Consider the following 21,428-nt stretch of genomic DNA (forward strand, 5'->3'; position numbering starts at 1 on the left):
CCACACTCCCTACAGGGCTAATCCGCGGGGGAATGCGCCGGCATGCACGGCAGCCCTGCGCTGCGCCAGCCTGGCCGGAGGCAGCAGCCGCAGCCCGCACCGGCCTCACCTGGCCTGAGCCCCATGAGGGACCTGAGGAGGTCCCCACCGAGTCCTGGGTAGTCCTACAGCTCCAGCAAGCCTTGTCCTGTTTGTTGCTGCCGGAGACTCCTTTGCGGCTCTAATCTGCCCACAGCAAGGTCTAAAGAGCGGCGAGACACCAGCTGGCTCTGCAGAAGCCCTGCCGCAGGGACTCCAGCACTTCACCACCTGCCAGGTGTAAGCACCAAGAGATCTACCAAATCTCAGCTCATCCACAGAGGCCAACTGGTTTTCTCCCCCCCTGGCTCGCAGAACAGGACCTGCACCTACTGAAAGGCTGCGGCACTTCTGCTAATGTTCTGGCCCTTTCAGAAATAACTTCCTTTAAAACTTCTTAGTGTTTTATGCCTTGTAGCATATGACCTTTTTTAAGTGATCGCCTCATCTGAGCACAACTTTTCTGCAAGTGCCACATCTCTATTAACAAACAGGTGTGGGAAAGGCTGGGATGGAGAAGTGTCCTCTTCTCTGTGACTCCATGATGCTTTTGCTTTTTGCTGTTACCACACCAACATCTTTACCTTAAAGGTGAAATGTTTTAAGTAATAATGGAAAAATTATCTTCTCTAATCCACACTCTGGAAGGGAGCTCTCTTGAGCTACTACTCTGCAAGCAGTTGGATGTGACTGCAAAGATTTCAGGTGAAGAAAACAAGCTAAAGGAGTTAAAAGACTTGCCAAAGGATGCAGAGAAAAATTATTTCTATGTCTACTATAGCTTCAAGAATTCCAACCTCCCTTTCCCCGGCCCAGATACTTAGGCTGGACTTGTGCTTTCACCCCAACTACCATGTTGTCCTTGCTAGAGAAATCTGGTTGCAAATAACCTTAAACCTTTGTCAAAACTCCAGTGCTGCTCTGTTTGGACTTGGCCAGTGTAACCCCTGCTAAAAAATGCAGAAAATATTTCAAAGTCAAACTTTAAAGGGACAGCCATTGTTTTATTTGTGTTTAATTAAAAATAATAATAATAATAATTGTTTTCCAGTCCCATAGTAATTAGCAATCCAATCTATGGGAATTTTTCCTCCCATGGGAAAGAGCCTCTGTTTCTGGAACAAGTGTGCTCGAATATTGACTTGTTCTAGACATTGCCAAGGTTTTGAGTACAGCAATTTGTTGGGAGGGGGTTTCCAACTTTGACTCTGTAGCAGTTAAACTGTCGTGCTCCAAACCACAGAGTTTTACTACGGCCTCCATTTCCCTTTGTTTTACCTGAACTTCTCATCCCGCTCTGCAAATCCTATGCCAGAATGAGTCATTCCTGCAGGATTAGCTCTTATTTTTCAACTCCTCTGTCAGTGTTGCCCAGACTAGTTCTGAGGAGAAAAAATTGACACTCCCCATTCAATAAAGCTGTGTAACAAGTGACTGAAAGAAATTACCTCCAGTGCTCAGCTATTTACACTGAACCAGCAAGGACCACCCCCGTCTCACCAGGGGTAACCGAGCCCTCTGCACAGCACCGTGCCACTGGCAGCCGCGGGCTGGCAGCCCCAGCGAAGGGGATGCCCCGGTGCCCCCCTCCCGCGAGTCACCCCTGTCACTGCTGTGGTCAACACGGGGGTGTTGGCTTGCTCCTCACCCCGGAGGGGCCCCGAGGATCACTGGCGAGGACCCCCAAGAAGGATCAGGGGCACCATGTGCTGCCCACGGGGTGCACCGCCCCGGCTTTCGCTGTCTGAGCATCGGGGGGCTGGGTTGAGCCCATCTCTGGTCCTCCTGCCTTTGGGGTGGAGGTACCTTCTGGGGGTCTCCCCTCTCTGCTGACTGCCGAGGGCAGTCCCGTGCCTCTTGCGTTTAGTGCGTGGCTCAGACCAGGGAGTCTTCTGCTCTGGGACTTACTTGCTAGAAGCAGATCTTAGCGTGTCCCTGCCCTACAAACCTTTTCTTATATTCAGATCTAAAGAAACATTTGTTACAGGAGAAAATACCTTTTTTTTGTATTTTCACATTTCATTTTCCACCTTTCCCTTGTTCTTTGTTTTTTAAAGTAACAAAGACACTCTCACATAACAAAATTGCATTGTCTCGCAGTGGAATAAAAAGGAGGGAAACGTGAAGGCCTCAAAAAGATGCCACTCTCCTTCCCTTTCCCTGTCCAAAATATGACCCTGGAAGTGATTGTTTAAATAACTTCTGGAAGATCTGTTTTCTGATAATGGTCCAGCATGGTGGCAAATCTGTGATTTGCATATAAAGACCCAAACTGCATAAGCAAAACTATCAGAGCCAGCTGGAAGAAATAAGATCTGAGCACCTGGCATTTTTTGCTTGTGTCCATGGGTCATTTTCCTATATCATGGAGAGGATTTGAGCTGACTTGACAGAAGCTCCTGGAAATTGTGTTTCTCCCACTGTAACAGAGAGAACTGCAGAAATGATGAGGTTTCTGGTCCAGCCTTTTGCTCAAAGCAGGGTTGTGCCCCAAGTTAGATCAGCTTGCTCAGGGCCAGGACCAGCCAAGTTTTAAAAAGCCCAAAGGATGGAGATCCCACCATCCCTTCAGGAAACCTGTCCCACGGCACGTATTTCACGTGTGAAATACGGGCCAGTCACAGAACAATACGACCAGACTGTCCAAAATGAAGAGATATTTCTGAAACTTTTTGCTGTCCCTGGAAATACACACAGTACAGTGTATATTTTTAATAGCAGCACGAAACTTAAAAACACTTCTTTCTATCCAGACTACCACGACCTACACGCTTTTGGAAACATGCATGGCCTCAGGTAAACGCTGGGCAGATGCTTATCTAGTGTAAATCCCCACAGGTCTGTTAACTTCAGCAGGACTCCAGCTATTCACAGCCTTCGCAGTCTTGTTAAAAAAAAGTTTTCAATTTGAGAAATAACCTGTCTCCTCATCTGGGGCTAGACATTTTGCTAGGGGCTCAAGCAAAACTCCAGCAAATTTCTGTAGGTACTTGTAAACAGGGCATTACTTGGTAATTACCATGGTGATTGCTAAAGGGTCAGAGAGTGGCAATGAGAACAAAAAGGCCAAGGGAAAAAAACAGCAGCTCTTTGTAAAAGTATTCAGATTTTGTCTGCCAGTGCCAATAAGCTCAAACTATCCCCAGCGTACATTTTGTTTTTTAAGTAAAGGCTATTTACATTCCTCACTCATGGAATTACAGCAGTTGGTAGTGCTGGGTCTTACCAATCCCTCATCAGTGTCTATCTGACATCTAAATTCACTGCTGGCAGTGGTACTCACAATTCACCCTATAACCAGGTATGATTTACCATTCAGCGGTGCTTTATGCATTGCACAGGCACATGCACACACACCCCCACCCCCCATTCTAAGCACAATTTTCCTTGCCTCAGTCAGAACTCGATGCACACTCCCCATCCTGGGCATCCAGCTGGCTGTGCCCAAGGCCAGGAAAGAGCCCAGTGAGGCTCCTCAGCTTTAACTGGGAGCTACTTTCAAGCTGGGGCTTTCACCTCCTGCCCCAGGGCCATGCTGCGGCTGTGCCTGTGCCCCTCCTTGCAACCTCTAATGTGGACCTTGACCTGCTGTCTTGGCTTCCCAGCTCTGCCTCTGAGCTGCCTCGCCACTACGGACTTCCCCAGAAAACCTCGAAGCACCAGAAACCTGACACACAAAAGTGCGGGGTGCCTGGACCTACCTACCGAAACACCTTATTTTTGTTAATCAAGTAGAGTTGTGCAAAGCATGCTGAAAGCTGCAGTTTCCATGGAAGGAAGGGCAACATCTGGTTAGCTTAATAATGCTCAGTAATACAGTTTCATCAGTGATTTTCCTTGGTTTAAAAAAAAAATAACGAAAAGAACCCAAAAGAGCAGCTCACAGTACTAGAAGTTTTTTGTGCTCTGTGTAGACCAGTCCTAGAAAGCTGTGACATTACTTTTCATGTTTATTTGCTTGTACCAAAGGGATGCTGAGAGTGAAAGTCTGATTGCAGGCCAAGACCTGGAGAAGAAGACACTTTGGTGGGCACAGCTTTTTTTGTCCATCCCTTCAAGATCTTCTCCACAAAAAAAACCTCCCAACCAGTCTTCCAGCAAAGGCTCTTCATCTTCTTCCAGTTCCAGCCCCAACCCTTCTTCTCCACATTCCCTGCTTTTCCATGGGGCCTCTCCTCCTCCTTCTTCTCCTTCCCCTGCTTCATGTGTTCGAGTGTCCCTCTGCTGCTCCCATCTACTTGCTCCCAACACCTTTTCGTTCCTTTGCTTCCCTCCTTGGCTGGCCTGCTCTCTGCGACCATGGGGAAAGTCCTCTGCAAGGACTACAGTGCAGAACACATTACGGGACAGGAAATTGGTTACTAAATTATAGGACAACTCCACTGCAATTTGTTAAAGACTTTTAAATATCTATATTTGGGTGGAGCAACATGAAGAACATTACCAACAAAGAACACCACCAAGAAATTTCTCCCGGCTGCGTTGGGAAATTAATCTCATAACACTACAGCTTGGCCAAAACGACCTGTCCCCTCTCCATCCCACAGTGAAGTGCTGGTTAGAAAAAGTCTATGTCCGGGGCAATGTGGGTCTGTCTGCAACAAAGGAAAAAGAAAACTAACAACATTTATTTCCAAATAACTTATTGAAATAAAGCAGGATATTTGCAAGGATATTTTGTTCACAGTAAGGCAATTAATTAACTTAAATAATTAGTCTTAAATAAAATTCCCAGCTTCCAAAGCAAGCAATAAACAATTCTCTCTAAACTGCTGCATCCTATTGTTTTCCATCAAGCATCAGGTTTCACCACCAGCTGCAGAGAGGGATGAAGTAGTGCTCTGGCAAGCAAAATTTAGCTTCAGATGACAAGCCACCCTTGCCTTCCACAAGCCTCAGGGTCTTGCTGGCCCCATTGGCCCCTTGCAGGAGCTCCTGTCAGACAGCAGTGATGCCGGTTGTGAGCCAGCAGAGCAGACAGGTCCCAGCAAGGCACCTGGGAAACATAAGAGTAGGAGAGGTTCATCCCGCAAGATCTGAGCCACCACTATGTCCTACATGCTTGGCCTTTGCCTGCCTTACCAAAGTAAGTGGCATGAGCAACACGAATGATGGTGGCCCCATGTGCTGAAGGAATTCTTCTGGCTGGCTGGTTTCCCTACCCTCTGCCTTCTGCAACAGCCTTACTGCTGCTGTCACACTGGGACACAAATAGAGGAAACTATACCCAAAGCTGACAGCATGTCGTGCACGCAGCTGCCTGCAGTGACCAGGGGAGGCTGCGAGTGGCAGGGAAGACTCGGAGGGGAAAGGTGAACCTTGCTACAGGGAGCGTGAATGCCAAAGACCTAGGCCACCCTTAGAGGGGATTAAACCTCTCAAAACTGTTGAATGGCTGGCTAAGTAGGGCATTTGATAGGCAAAATAGAAAGAACTTATTTCCATGCCAACAGAGCCTGATGGCTATTCAGAGATACCCATCCGGAAGATTTTCATGAAGTGCTGAAATGCACAGGCTTCAGGGGAGCAAGAGCCATGCAAACCTCACAACACCTGCCAAAAAAAAAAAGCATAGCAAGTGATTTTCGGCTTACAGAAGTGAGCCTAACTCCGCTTTGCATGTTCCCAGAAAAAGTCAGCTCCTCCTCTTTACAGCATCTGACAGATCTGCTCAACTCCCAGTGATTTCTTGGTGGTGCAAAGGCAAGAATGGGCAGCTTATTCTCTTGCAAACCAGCTCTAAAAACTGCTTCGGCAGGAAGACAAATGCATGTGTCATGGCCCATCCAGCTCAGGCTGGATCTACTCTGCTTCCACAAGGAAGGTGTCTGCTCCTTGCAGTCTATGTCACATGCAGTGTTTTCTACTGCTTCGGTTTGTGGCTCTGTATCTTAGCTAAACGAGTCTCTCATTGCCAGTTTGCACAGCGAGGTCGCGTGTTTAACCTGCTGTTTAGGCAGTGCTGGCACAGACCTTGGTCTGCATGACAAGCCGTGCTCCTCCTCACAAAGCCCAGTACAGAGTGTGCCTTATTCGCAGCAAGAGTCACTGCTGGCCCACGTTCAGCCTCGTGCACACGGTTCCCCAGCTCATCTGCAGCAGGGCCCCAGCTCTGCCAGTCACTTCCCAGCTGGGACCGATGCACGGGGTTATTCTGCCCCGGTGCACCACCACCATGTCTCCCTTGCTGGGCTTTGTGAGCTTCGTGGTGGTCCAGCGCTCCCATTTCTGGTGGTCCCTCTAGGTTGAGGCTCTGCCTCTTCTCGTGTCAGCCACTCCCTTCTAGTTCAGCGCTATCGTCGCCCTGCAGCACCAACCCCGCACATCACCCACGCTGTGTGCCAATCCCTCTGCACAGAAAACCACTGCACTCACACCAAATTCCCCCCAGTGGGGCAAGGGGGTCCCCAGGGAGTGGGCAGAGTGATGCCCTGCCCTGCGAGAGCCTGCCCTGCCCTGCCCACGTGCACCTTCCCCTGTCGCAGCACACCTTCTGCAGATCCTGCTCGCCCTCCGTGAGTTAGGGGAGCTGCTGGGCTGTCAGACGAGCACGCTGGGTGGCCTCTCCAGCTGCCCTCCAGACCAGCCCAGGTGGAACCATGCTGGGTGGAAACTGAGGCTACCCATGCCTCTCGCCCCAGTCACATTTTCTCTCCCACAGCCCTGAGACATGGCCTGTTTTAAAACCACCATTGGTTATTTTTTTTTCTGCAGAACAATGACCACAACAGCTAACTCAAGCCTCCCTCATGAACCTCTCTCAGCGAGCAATTCTTTCTCCCCTGCAGCCCCAAGTTCCTGTAGAAAACTCAACCAGGGGATGAGAAGCAGCATTAATTTGGGAAAACAGGACAGATAATAAACCACCAGGCCACTGATGCAAAGTGAAACCTCGCTCCCACAAGACAAGGCACGTGAACATCTGATGCAGATATGCAATGGACACATCCTACTAGTCTGTTGCTTTCCAGCCCCTCTTCTGCAATGTGACTGGACTCCATGCGGCAGCTGCACCTCAGTTCTCCCTCAGAGGTTTCACCTTGTCCCCATGCCACGCTCTGCATATAAAGTGTTTCCAAAATCCAGACGATCACCTCTCTGCTTTTGTCTCCCACTAACTCCAGCCAGGTGCAAGATGTCTTATGCTCAATGACTTTGGACACTTCTTTGCGGACACATGCTCTGAAAGCGAATGAAGGATGTCCCCGTCACCTGTCTTGTTCCAAGAGACTCAGGCTTGCAGTCCCCTCTCAGATCTCAGTCATGACCTGCAGGTAGGGCTCCTTTGTCACAAAGTGTCATGACGTGTCTGGCTGTGATGCTCTCCACACTTCCAGCAGCAAAGTCCTTGCACCAAACACAGGGCCAATAAAAAAAACCAGACTTGCTGTACCATCGCAGAGGCAGCTGAACCTGGGGTGCAGGCTGTGCCATGGGGTTTGTGATCTCACTTCATTTGCGTTCAGCCACTCTGATCTGGGATTTTGGCTCTGCTGAACCCTTGACTTGGGGCATGTTAAATACAACTCTGCTGTTCCTGGGACACAGAGGCAAAACAAAATATTTCCTCCCTTCAAAGAGGAGAGGAATTCTGATGGTGGAACCAAAACGATGAGTGTGCTGCACCTGAAGGGGCTGTTCACACATTTAATGTCTGCTTCCCTCTGGTTTGGTTGAGGTGGCAGAAGCCACTCAGGTCACAGGGCTAACGGAGAACAGGGCTTCCCAGTAGTTTACTCTTGAGGGATCTCAATGGTGCGGTTTGTCATATGGGAGCAACTGAGTGCGGAATGAAGCCTAAAGGACTGGATTTTTTCCATGGATGGAAATTACTCCTGGAGATCCGGGCAGATGGGATTTTGGCTGGGGTAATTCTCTGGCACCTACTGGTACTAACAGTCTTGAGAGGCCAAGGCCAATGCCCTTGTGCAGGGTATACTCTGCCGTGCCTGGCCTCAAAATCAGTGAGCGCTTTGCTCAGTTGAAGGCTGCAGATCTCAGCATAGGCAGGATCTGAGCTGGGAAATTTAGACAGAAAAAATGCTGACTCTAAACTTTGTCCCAGGGGCCAAAAGGAAGTCCAAGCTATAGGTTTTGTATGGCTAATACTCCTGTGGATATCACACATTTTCTGTTGCATTATGAACTCCAAATGTTTAATCAATGCATAGCATTTTCCATCTTACTTACCTTTGTCCCTCCTCCAGCATAGCTGAATCAAAAGAGAAAACAAAATGTTCACAAACATGAAAAGCACCAACTCTTCTGCTCCAGCAACAGGCACCACTTTGATGTATAGATGGAGGAGATCTGCAGTCTAAGATCTACCTGGATGAGTCTGAGTCTTCATGCTCCCCATAGTTCCCTCCCCACAGGAACTGGTACTCAAAAGAGACACCAATGCTTAAAATGGGATGTACTCCTGCTCCCTGAGTGGAGAGCTGAAAATGTTTTTAAATAGGCTGATGATAATGTCAGATTGAGGATAGTCTCCAGGCCACCATGTTATACAACTCCCACTTCACTCACAAATACTGGCATTACAGCTTAACCTGCATGATGAAGAAAGGAGAAGGGACAAGAGCCAGCACATGCTGTTTGGGTATCCATTTCACTCTGCTTACATGCTGGGCTCTGCCAAGGAAAGTGATTTCTTGGAAAAGGATTTTCATCACCAGCAGGGAGGGCAAAGCAGCTGTTAAGCACACCATCCCACCTCAGCGCACACCTCTTTCATTCCTCACCCTCTACAAGTGCGAAGTGAAGCGTGATCTGACTTTGCCCTCTGGAGGCACGGAATTGGCATGGCGCATAGAGAGACAGGGCCCCAGAGGTGAACTACTGCACTGCCTTTTGGAAAATCTGATAGGAAAATTCATCCCCAGCTACAGCTTCCCATGAACCACAGGGCAAAGCATTGCAGGGGCGGCAGCTTCGCCGTTCTCCTTTCGCGCCGAAGGGGTTGGTTTCTTGGTTCCTCCAAGTTAATACTACCCTAGTGTTTTGTGTACTTCAAGAACATGAATGTCAGTACTGGAGGCTAATTTTTCTTTCGGCACAAACTCTGCAGCATGCAATTTGAAATACGGCCACTCGGCTGCATCCAGCTACTGGGACCACACATGCGTGTCCTCAGAGAGTGCCACTTCATGGTTTATTCTGCTAGCTTCACAGTTTATTCTGCTACCTCCCAGATTTCTGGGAAGCTGCACAAACAAACAGGTGGCCAAAAACTCTGGGGTCCCCTTATTTAGCTAGAAACCAGGGCTGGGGTTTGTTTGCTGCGTGCAAATGAATCCTCACACACACTGATTTTTCTCCAAGCAGAGAAACAACTTTATTGGAAAGCTCCAAGGGAGCCCTGTTTCACTAGGTTGAACATCTCCCACCTTCCCTTGCTCCCTTAAACACCATTTGTGCAATGGCCAAGAGGGCTTTGGGAATGCTTTTCCCACATAGACTCAGCAGTGCACTGGTGACGTGAGTTTTGGGAGAGCTGGCAGGAGGCACCAAGACACAGGCAGGATCAGCTGTACAGCCATGCACAGCACCTGCACACCTATGCACACCCACCTGTTTGCACACGCATCTCCCACATCCACTCCCACACACCTGTGGACACTCGTGCCTTGGGTCCAGCCACACATCTGTGCACACTGGCGCGTTTGTACGCACACTTGCCATGTCAGTGCACACCCACGAACTCTCATGCACATCCTCAACCACACACCAGTGCCCTTGCACACCCATGTACCTGTGTGTGCTCACCCTCCCGTGCACACACATCCCTGTGCACACAGCCACATGCTGGCCCTTTCCATCCCACCTCCAGGACCTCCCGCCATCCCCTTTATCCTCTGGCTCCCGAGGATCGCCATGCCAGCAGGCGAGGAGGCTGTGCTGCCCCCAGCCCTGGGGGTGGGTGCTGCAGGGGTGCGAGTCCTGGGCAAGTGTTCCTCGCCAGCTGGGCGCGTGCGTGGAACTTGTTCTGGTCCACAGTCCTGGGGTCTGACCCTCAGCCCCAAGTATTTGAGCAAGAAGGGGGGAGCTGGCAGGTTAAGTATGTCCCAGCAGCAGCCCGTGGAGAGCCTGGCATCCTTGCTGGTTGGAAGGCTCATACACCTGGAGGTCCTGTGGCACCGGGATCAGGGACAAGGAGGTCAGACCAGGGGTCAACCAGGGGCATGGGAGCCCAGCTCTGTGCCGAACCGCTGCTGGGGACCGGAGGTGAGGGCCCCAGTCTGAGTGCGTTTTAAGTTGCAGCTCTGCAGGCAAATTGCACCGCCTAAGCCCACGCTTACTACCTTTCCCCACGCAGATCTGTCACCGGGTTTCGTTGCACGTTTAATTCGTTTCTACCGTTTCGCCACCGCGAAAGAGCGTGGGGCTCCACGGGCGACACTGCCCAGAGCCGCCCGCCCTGTGCCGCGGACCGGCAGCACCCCCTCCGACCGAGACGGCGGCCCCTCACCTCACCGCGCCCCGCCGGCCGCCAGCCGAACCGGCCCCGAAGGCGCCGAGCCGTACAGGGGCAGGCGCGGGAAATGCCCGTGCCGAGACACCCGCACCGGGGCCCCGGCGACGCCCCCGCTCCGCTCGACGGCGGCGGGATCGCGGCGCCCCGACGGCGCCGGGGACGGGGACCAGGGGCGGGGGGCGGGCGGGGGGTGCCGGGGCAGGGCGCTGCCCCTGCCCGCGGCGGCGGCGGCGGCACGCCCGGCCCTGCCCGCGCCTCCCGGGCTGCGGGGCGTTGCAGGGGGAGTGCCGGCCGCCCGGGCGCGGAGCCGCCGGACACGGCCGCATAAAAGCCGCGGCGGCGCGGCGCTGCGCCTCCTCGGCTCGGCCCGGCTCGGGGCCGCCCCGACGGCCGCATGACCGCCGAGAGCCGGCTGCCGCCGGGCCCCCCGCCGCCGCCCCCGCCCCCGCCGCGGAAGGCGGACCCGGCGCCGCCGGGGGAGGAGGCGGCGGCGGCGGCGGCGGCGGCGGCCGGGGCGCGGGGCGGGCGGCGGCGGCGCAAGCGTCCGGCGGAACGGGGCAAGCCGCCCTACAGCTACATCGCCCTGATCGCCATGGCCATCGGGCAGGCGCCCGAGCGGCGGCTGACGCTGGGCGGCATCTACCGCTTCATCACCGAGCGCTTCCCCTTCTACCGCGACAGCCCCCGCAAGTGGCAGAACAGCATCCGCCACAACCTCACCCTCAACGACTGCTTCGTCAAGGTGCCGCGGGAGCCCGGCCGCCCCGGCAAGGGCAATTACTGGACGCTGGACCCCCACGCCCGCGACATGTTCGAGAGCGGCTCCTTCCTCCGCCGCAGGAAGCGCTTCAAGCGCAGCGACCTCTCCACCTACCCGGCCTTCCTCGCCGAGCGCCCCGCCGCGCCCTGCCGCCTCTTCCCGCTGCCCGCCCCGCCGCCCGCCGCCGACCTGCCCCCGGCCCCCGCCGCCGCCTCCTGCGCCTTCGCCGCCGCCGCCGCCTACCCCGCGCAGGGCTGCGCCGCCGCCGCCGCCCTGCCCCACGCCTACGCCCCGCTGCCCACCGCCCCCGGGCCCTACGCGCCGGGCGGCCCCGGGCAGCTGTACGCGCCGTCGGGGCGCATCGTGCTGCCCGCCTCGCCGCCCGCCCCCGCCGGGCTCTACGGCCGCCGCTCCCCCGCGCCCTACCCGCCGCTGCCCCACGCCTTCGGCGCCGGCGGGCAGCTGGGCGCCGCCGAGCCCGGGCCGCGGCACGGCGCCTACCCCGGCGGCCCCGACAGGTTCGTCCCGGCGCTCTGAGCCAGCCCGGGCGAGGCCGGGCGGCCCGACGGCGCGGACCGGAGCCCGGGAGAGGGGCGGCCTGCGGGGCTCGCCCGGCGCCGCCGGACCCGGGGCCGCCCGGGAAGATGCCGCCGGACCTTGGGCTGCGCCTCCGCACCCCGCCACCTACCCGGGCCTCCCGGCTGGGAGCGCCGCCGGCCGCCGTGGGCGCCTGGGCGGCCCTGCCCAGCCCCGTCCGCTCTCGCGAAAGAAGCCCCGGGGCCTCCCAAGTGCCTGGATGGGGCAAACAGCCCTTTCCTCGTCGACCGCCTTTCCTGGGACAGGTGCTCGAAGCTTCCTGCCAGGCTCCCGCCCTCCCGGCACACCCAACTGGGCCCCCTGGTCTATCCGGGAAGGTCGCACTTTTAAGAGTCTCTCTGCTGTTGATGATGTTATTTACAGAAGAAAACGTCTGCTGGGGCGGGGGAGGAGGGAGGCAGGAGGAAGCCAGAGCTGTAAAAGTGGGGTGCATGGCGCTAACGCGGTGGCGTGTCCCTGACGTTGCTCAGGGCTTCAACACCGACAGCGTGGTCAGGGCTGGGGAAGGTTTGCGTGCTGGGGCTGCAGCCAAACACAGCAGGGGCTGCAGCCAAACAAGTCAGATCCCTCCGGGGGTCATGCTGTGTGCTGCAGCGGTGGAAGAAGGGCGGGATGGGAAGTATAAAAACTTTTACCGTGAGCACGCTCAGCCCTTGGAAGAGGGACGCAGCGAGGCTGGGATCTCTGCCCTTGGAAGTCTTCCCAACTTGATTGCACGGAGCCCGAGTGACCTGATCTAGCTTTGGAGTGGGATCCCACATTGAATTTGGACCTGCTTTGAGTGGAGACGTCATCCAGAGGTCTGTGGAGGTCCTTATATCCTAAATTATTTTGATCCTAAGGTCCGCCCAGCTCTGTCTGTAGCCTAGAGAAATCAACATCTATGGGGGAAGACTTTCTTTCCTGAAACAAGTGAGAGAGGCAGGACATGGTGCCTTTTCATCTTTGATTGCTCCCCTTTCAAGCTTTCCTGGGATGGAAAAAAGGTTAGAGGAAAACATGGAGAGGGGACAACCGATAGGAATGGCTGTGAGAGGCAAAGGCTTGAAAATAGATCCATGGAGAAGCTCAAGCAAATCCCTCCCAACAGATCCCATCACTCGTGGAAGGGGCCCAGAGAGGTGGTGGATGACCAGGGCTCTGCCTGGGGCTGTGAGCAGAGAGGGAGCAGACGTACCCTTGCCACTGTCCAGATCTCCTTATCCAGCTCCTTTTTCCTGTGGAGGTGGGAGCCTGTGTGACCACGGCCAGGAGGAGGTTGGTGCAGGGTGCTGCAGCATGGTGAGGCTTTGAATGGGGAGAGGTAGTTGGAAAGTGCAGCCAGAGCCTCAGCAGGAGCTTTGGAAGAGTAGAGAGGGTGCACATACACCAGGGTCTCTCTCACCACAAAACAGTACAGTATAACTCAGGCTGGAAGAGACCTTGGGAAGTTTCTGTTCCAACCTTGTGCTCAAAGCAGGGTCAGCTATGAGTCAGACCAGGTTGCTTGGGGCTATCTAGTTGAGTCCTGGCAACCTCCAAGGATGGAGACAGCACAGTCTCTTTGGGCAGTTTGACTGTCCTCATGCGGGAGAAGTTTCTCCTTGAATCCATTCAGCACCTCTCTAGTCTCATTTCATGTCTACTATCTCTTGTCCTGCTGCTATGCACTGCTGCAAAGAGCTCTGATCCCATGAAGACACCTGTACCTTCTGCTCCATGGAGGATTTTTCAGATAAGGTCCTCAGCAGGATGAAATTTGTGTAGAGGCAGGTTCCTTGCCTTCTCTGGGTGTTAAGGCCCAGGTATCCAAGTGGGACATGAGAGGGAGGAAATGGAGTGGAGCAGGAAGGTGGTTGGGTGTCCCCACAGCACAATTTGGGGTGGAGGAGGCTCAAGCTGTCTGCAGTAGGTGGACAGGAGAAGCTGTATGGCTGCCTTCCACGGGGCTCCAAGTGTTGGACTCAAGGCACCCATCCCTCTCTCGGAGCGGTCAGGATGGCATGTGGTGGGTGAGCCACCTCATGGGCTGGGAGGCTGGGGCTGGCCTGGTGCTGCTGCCCCTTGTCCATCTGGACCTTTCTGTGGTCCTGCAGGAAACTCTGCTGCCTGTACCCGGAGCTGGGGAGGTCGCGCTGCCATCAATGAGGGGCACAGGCGGCGAGTGTAGGCCTCATTCAGAGCTTTCGAGGTGAATCAGATTTTTCCCTTCCTTGCTTTCCCTCCTGAAGAGCTGCGTTGTCCCTTTCGATGTCCTTCCTGTTCTGGCGCGTCCAGAAGCTGCTTCCATCCTGGAGAGAGCAGAGTCCTGCCTCTGTGGCTTGGCTGCCTCAGCCTGGGGCAGGTCTCCTCGGCAGCCATGCTAGCTCCTCTCCTAATTCTCCCTTCACCAGCTGGAAGAGAAGCTGTATACCGGGCTGTGCCAGCTCTTAGTTTTTTGACAGCTGCCTGCTGGCTCTCTGCTTTCATTGTCTGCAAGGACTGGACTGTGTCCCTTTGCTAGCAAGTCATGCTGACCTCTTTCTGGTTTGGGGTTAGCTGGGAGAGGAATTGTCCTGCCTCTTAATGCCTTCCTTCCTTCCTGTAGGAGCAGTTATCAGTGTGGACCAGATTGTTTTCCTGAGCCTAGAGGTCTTCTGGCCCTTGTTCCCCATTACTTCAACCCTGGTTTTATTCTCTGCTCTAGCCCTGGTGCTAATCTAAGGTTCAGTCTGAAACAAAAGGTCACCAGTGATGGTACAGGTCTTGTGTAAGCTGCTCCTGACCTCAGACAGCATCTGTAGCAAGTTCAGGGAGCAAAACTCAGTGTCTGGAGGGCATGCATGATAGATCTTGATGACTTAGAAGGCACAAATTGGGTAGGTTTGGTTGTGTATTGTTTGCAGATAAGGTCTAGATGCTTGTTCTTATTTCTCTCCAGGTCTTTTATACCTACAAGCTAGGGAAACCAGACATACCCAGAAAGTATACTTTCTGCAGCAGGTGCAATGACGAGCCTGTTGCATCAAGAACCTGAGACACACGGCCACAAACTGCTTAAACTTCAGCCACAAGCAGCTGGAAACCCCGGGGCGGGAGCTTTGTGTTCAGTGAAGAGCTACATGGACCCTTCAAGGGACTCCACATCTGTGTGGGGTCTCTGTCCTTCGGGGTTTTCGAGACGAAGATAGACAAAGCTATACCTGCCCTGTGCTAGTGCTGGCAATACTCCAACCTCCTGTTTGCGGCAGGCCTGGAGACTCCAGAAACCCCTTCCCACCAGCACTGCCGTGGTTTTGTGGCTATCGCAACTTCTCCGAGCTGTCGTGCAGGCTTGGATGCAAAAGGTGTGCTGAGCATTACAGATCTGTCCAGGCTCTACCTTGTGGCAGCAGGATGTGCTGACCCTGCGCTTGTGCATGTGGCTATGTGTCTCATGCGACTGTATGACCGCTGACAGAGGAAGATACGGTTGTCGCATCCCTGGGGAGCCGTGGGGTTGGGCCTGTCTGTGAGGATATGGGGATATGCCATGGGGATACGTTAGACAATTGGATCTCAATGTACGCTTGTGCCATGGGGATACGTTACACGTTTGGATCTCAATGTATTTTTGGCTGGCACTTTGCTTGTGATTCTCAGGCACCATCCAGAATAAGGAAAATTTTGATTTCTGGAAGCTTTATTGTAAATAATCTGAGAGCCTTCCTTTTAGCAAAGTTAGTCTAAGTTTCAAACTTTGATTTCTGGGAGATGAGTCCAATAGGTTTGGGTTATAATCCTGTAGGATACACTCAGTGTGAGCAGCGATGAGAAGCGAGAAAGGCCGTGAAAGTGCTCATTTGTCAAAGGACAGAGCCTCTCGGTTCCTGTTCTGCCTGAGTTCCGGTACGGTCAGGCCCTGCGCTGACTTTGAGAAAGAGGTGGATTGTTACAGCCTAGGAGAACATTTTATTATGTATTGGAGATTTTTTGTATTTACTCTTCTACTTCACTTGTAACAGAAATAAATCTTTGTCCTGTTGTTTGTAGTGATGCATCTCTCTGGAGTTTTTCAAGCCTTCCCTGCACTCCTGAGACCAGGAGAGCAATGATACAGAGCAAGATGCGTACCACGTGCTGCTTCTTGCATTTCGCTGTGTCTGTCTTACCTTGGCTTTTTTTGGTCTGCTGGGATTGCTGAAGACATCAGAGGGAGGGAGGCGGCGGCAAGGCCAGGCCAGAGGTGGCTTCCCAGATTTCTGCAACCCCCTGAGTCACCAGTCTGCTTTCAAGGTCTCCTGTCAGGCCATAAGCATGCCCCAGACATCCATGCATAAAGCTCCAGGCCAGCCAGGTGCCTCTGCTAAAAAGGGACAGGTAGGGAAGCCAAGGCTACTACCTGTGATAGGAACAGAAGCTGAGAAACGGGCAGGGGAATCGTGCTTGGCATTAATTGCTCCAGTGTGGAGCCAGGCCAGCTGGAGAAGGTTTTACTTCTGGAGACAACGTTATATTGCCTGTCCTGTGGCAGCAGCACCAGAAATGCTTGGTCTTGCCTCTTGCACCCCAGGCCAGTGAGGTTTTTTGGCTGCAGAGATGGAGTTCCCACAGCCGCGGGCTGACACCGTGTTCACCTTGTGCAACAGCAACTTCTGTGGGAACAATTCATCAAGCAACAACCATAGCTAATGGGGGCTATAACAGGCCTTCAAGGGCAACTCGGGTAACGCCACGCCTCAGGGCGTTGATCTGGCTTGCACATGGCTAAGACAATGGCAGATGTTGCCCCTTCTCCTGCTGAGAGGGTGGTGACCGCCTTCCCGAAGGGTTTTGAGGGAAAGCAAGCTCTGCAGCTGGTGCCCTGTCAACAGCCCAAGCTGCCTGGAGGGCTATGAATGAGATGGGAACAGGTAGTTTAATCTGCTAAATTATCCAAGAGCAGATAGGCAGGTCTACTTCAATAGCTCTGGGACTCCCAGGTATGATTTATCTGCCTTTGGAAGAAGCCAAGAAGTACATCAAATTTATGAGAAAGGGTAGGCAGAGGAGGCAGCTGCCGTTTGGCCAGGAGGGAGTACCTTGGAGGGAGCACCTTGGAGGGAGCCCAAAGCTTTGTGAGTTGTAGTTAGAGGTCAGTCGGCACAGCTGGAGATGGGCTTTAGCTGTATCCGTTACCTAGAACTGCGATGCCAGCATTAGTGATCCGGGAGGTGTCCCACTCGTGCAGTGCCTGGACGTGAACCAGTGTGAGCACAGGAAAGCTGATGCTCGTTGGGGGACTGACTGTACAGAGTCTGGTGTACGGGGATACAGTGGCCCGTGTCGGCACAAGGAATTGCTTCACATGCTTGTCTTGGTGTAGGCCTGGAGCCCTGATTCATAGGAGGCACCATCTAGATAGCAGAGCTGATTTCTCAGCTCACTCCTCCTGTTCAAATTTATGTCTTCTACCTGTCCGAGGCCAAGAAGTCAAGGTGGGAGATGGTGGCATCAGCTGTACCTGGAAGCTGGGGTTATTTCTGGGAGCTACTTTTGGATCTGGAGCAGTGACCCCAACCCCTCCTTGTGCGGGCAGACTGAGAGGGAGGGAGTGGGGGTCTCAGGGGAGAGCCCCAGCTCAGGGCTGCCAGGCTCTGAACTGTCACCACCTCCATCAGTATTTGAACAGGGGGTGCAGGTGGTGGTCCCTAGGGCATACAGGGACCAATAATGTAGTGAGCGTGAAGTACCCTCACCATGCTGCTTGGGCCAAAAGGAGAAGGCGGCTGTATCCTAGCCTCTTCTGCTGACTGGAAGTCCATAGGGTCGTTGTATATTCAGGGCCAGATGTCTGGCTGAAAGTGGCCATGGAGTAAGCAGGAATGGTAGCTGCGGGCTGGCTCAGAGGAGCTCACTGAGCCCACTGCTATCCCTTCTTTCTCTGATGCCAGGAAGCTGATTTGCTAGCCAATTAGGAATTTGCAAAGCTGTTGTCTGGATGTGAACTACCCAAAGAGATCTCAATTGACAAAGGAGCTAACGAGCAGCTTCTGACCTTTCTGTTCAGAGACAGTCCTGAGCCAGCACCAGAGCTCTTGGTCTGACGGCAGAGACGCAGCTCGCTTCGTGCATGAAGCCCTCTGAGTCAATCATACCTGTGGCTGGCTCTTGCAAGGAGACAGTCTGCACCTCACGTTGACCTCTTCCACCTGGAAAAGGCAGTCATGAGTCCAGGCTGTCACCTTCTGAGGTTAACAAACTGTGTCCTAGGCTTCATACCACTTCTGTAACTATATGTTTTAGCACATAGTCTGTCATCAGGTTAGTGGTCCCCGGAGTGCTCGCCCTAGACTTGGCTGATTAAACAGTGGCTCCCTGCCTACCCCATCCCAACCCATCATACTGAGTCTGGGATAGGCTAGGCAGAAAGTAGCAACCATGGAGATGTGTGCTGTGATAGGAGCAGCAGGAGGCACTGAGCCCACTGGGCGATCTTGCTGTGCAGATCAAGATCTGGCCATTTCACCTGAACGTGTGGGAGATCCCCAGAGCCATGGCAAAATGGCACATTATTTAGCTATGAGCATTCAAAAACTGGGTTGTGTAAGTAACAGCCCGGTGCTAGACTCTGGAAAAGAATATTTGGCTCCACAAATACTCCCCTTGCTTGAATGCTGTAGTGGGATGGATCACAGTCCAGTTGTTTAAGCAGCAGCCAGTTGGATGTAGGCATAGATGTGCCAGTGTGAATTTGTTCTCTTCCTAACTCCTGTCTCTGTCCCTTCCTGTGTAACACTCAAAATCTTGTTATGGACAGATGTCGTGGTTTAACTCCAGCCAGCAACTAAGCCCCACGCAGCCGCTCACTCACTTCCCCCCGGTGGGATGGGGGAGAGAATCAGAAGGGTAAAAGTGAGAAAACTCGTGGGCTGAGGCAAAAACGGTTTAATAGGGAAAGCAAAAGCCATGCACACAAGCAAAGCAAAGCAATGAATTCATTCACTCCTTCCCATGGGCAGGCAGGTGTTCAGCCATCTCCAGGAAAGCAGGGCTCCATCACGCGTAATGGTTACTTGGGAAGACAAACGCCATCACTCCAAATGTCCTCCCCCCTTCCTTCTTCTTCCCCAGTTTTATATACTGAGCATGACGCCATGTGGTATGGAATAGCCCTTTGGTCTGCTGGGGTCAGCTGTCCTGGCTGTGCCCCCTCCCAGCTTCTTGTGCACCCCCAGCCTGCTCGCTGGTGGGGTGAGGAGCAGAAAAGGCCTGGACTCTGTGTAAGCCCTGCTCAGCAGCAACTACAACATCCCTGTGTTAACAATGCTGTTTCCAGCACAAATCCAAAACATAGCCCCATACTAGCTACTATGGAGAAAATTAACTCTGTGCTAGCCAAAACCAGCAGAACAGAAAAGGGAACACTGTAAGTGAAGCCAAGGGTTTACCATTACTACATACAACAGTTTTAACAATATAATATTTTCATTTATTAGTTTCATATTCCAAATTAATACAGAAAAACCTCAGTAATGCAGCTGAGATTGCTATATGCACACACAAAAAATTTCTTAGTATCTACCCCCGCTTCTTGACGTTATGTTCACCCTTCCTGCGTCCTGAGGTTGATGGCTGCAGGGGCGGGGGGGAGGAGGTCTTACATCAAGTTACCAGCATCCTGATGTCTTCAGTAGGCAGATCCTGATGTTCCTGGTGAAGGTTTCCTTCTCTTCATCAGGAGGCACATGATGTTGATGGTGATGATTCCTTCCTTCTCAGTCCTGGGGTTCACTTGAATTTATTTCTATAGGTATGTTGGGTTTTTTTGTTTTGGTTTTTTTGTTGTTGTTCTCCTTCTTTTCTCTGAAGTTGCCTTTACTTGAATAACATGGGTTTGCACTCCTGCACGAGTGACTGACCATTGCAATAGGCTGGGACCCATGGTGTTGCCCTGGAATCAAAGACAGTTCAAGCCACACAGAATAAATAATCGTTATCTGTATAAATGAAAACAAATGTAGGTGCTAGTTTTCTGACCACTGATTGCTGTCACAGCCAAGCAAGCTGAAATCAGCGCAGGCCAAGACAAGACCAGCCAAGTCCCAATCCTTTTCACTGTGAGGTCAACACAAAGCCATGGCCCCTGAATAATAACATACTTGCAAGCTGCATTTAAGACCAGGTCCTATCTACCATCACAACCAAGAGACCCCACGCCAGTGGGCTGGGAGAGGACTGTCTCTTGAGGTGTGTAAAGTTTGTTCTTCTTTCTGTTGTGTCTCAGGGCTCTACATCTGCTGTGGCCTGGTCTCCTGTGCTGCCAGCGGGCAGGTCTTGAGGGTGTGAGACCGATGCAGCCCAGGGAGGGGGTTCCTCTGCTGGGGTTGTGTCCACTGGCACCAACCCAGAGTCCTTGCTGTGGGATGGAGGCAGGGAGCAGGGCTGGAGGGTAGGGAAACACGGAGAGGCAGTGGAAATCTCAGCACCTCAACCCTCACCGTGGGTTTTCTGCTGACCAGCGATCAGCTACATGTGACTTTGTCACACAAAAGGAAACATGGATGGGAGAAATCTGAATGCAGCTCCTATGTGAGAGCTCCCACCAAGTGCGGGATCCTGACAGCCCAAAACCCAACTCTGTGGGAAGGAGAAGCAGAGGGGAGATACAAAGTTTCCCTGAAAGACCTGCCTGAGCTTGTGGTTGCTGAGTTCTAATCACAGAATGGGGCACCAGCGTTTTCTTTCACTAAATGAACTACAGCTAATGCAAATTATTTGCTTGAACACAGTCAAAACAGTGCAGGAGAGTCTTGAGTTGTGCACTTGAGCAAAAATGCTTTTTAGCAAATGCACTTCAGATCGACTGGGATAATTATCCTAAACCCAAGAAAAATGCAACAGAAAGCACTCCAAGCCCTGGCCCTTTGCCATGCATGTAGCACCTCAAGGAGCTCTGAGGGCTGTAGTGGATGGAGTTTGGCTGGGCAAAAGGAAAGTGGACTGGGTGGTCACATGAAAATCCCGTATTCTCCAGATGTCCTCACACGGCTTTGTATAAAGGCCGACCTCACCCCGTGGCTCCATTCTCCAGGCAAGAGCAGAAATGACCGAGTTGGCCACAGATGCCTGGTGAGTGGTCCCACTCTGCCACGGCGTGAGAGGCCGTGCCTGGAGTATTATTGTTAATATTGGTGGCTTTATTCATGGAGGAAGGAGAGGATGGTTCAGGGCTTAGACCTTTATGCCGGGAACGTTCATTTTAAAAGAAAAGTCATGTTGCAAAGAACAGTTTTCCTTCTTGGGTCACCTCTTTTGTATTTTGCCTTCACGGAGGTTTTCTCTTCCCCTTCCCTTCTAGACAAAAGGCGAAAGAAAGCCCCACTTGAAGCAACCAGGGCAAACGGTTTCAAGCCTTCCCACTTAGGCGGATAGGAGATACACGACCTCTCTGCCACAACAGGAGCTAGACTTAGATTTATCAACGCTGCCAGCAGTGCAACAACTAACACTGTCAGGAGCGAAATCCTCACCTTTGCATCTCCGACAGAGCAAAACGTTCATAAAAACGCGGCGCCTTCCTCGTCTTCACCAGCCACC

General features: G+C 52.9%; 1 protein-coding gene across 1 annotated transcript; it reads left to right on the forward strand.

Annotated features, from left to right (window-relative positions):
* Positions 1–10,932: 10,932 nt before the first annotated feature.
* On the forward strand, positions 10,933–11,981 carry FOXE1 (forkhead box E1). The gene has a single exon (XM_075526985.1). The coding sequence runs from the start codon at positions 10,950–10,952 to the stop codon at positions 11,850–11,852; it is 903 nt and encodes a 300-aa protein (XP_075383100.1). The 5' UTR covers positions 10,933–10,949; the 3' UTR covers positions 11,853–11,981.
* Positions 11,982–21,428: the final 9,447 nt, after the last annotated feature.

This window comes from Mycteria americana, chromosome Z (assembly GCF_035582795.1).
Source record: "Mycteria americana isolate JAX WOST 10 ecotype Jacksonville Zoo and Gardens chromosome Z, USCA_MyAme_1.0, whole genome shotgun sequence".
Taxonomy (NCBI): Eukaryota; Metazoa; Chordata; class Aves; order Ciconiiformes; family Ciconiidae; genus Mycteria; species Mycteria americana.

Coding starts and splice junctions, on each gene's coding strand:
- FOXE1 (XM_075526985.1), top strand. CDS start 10,950: ATGACCGCCGAGAGCCGGCTGCCGCCGGGCCCCCCGCCGCCGCCCCCG.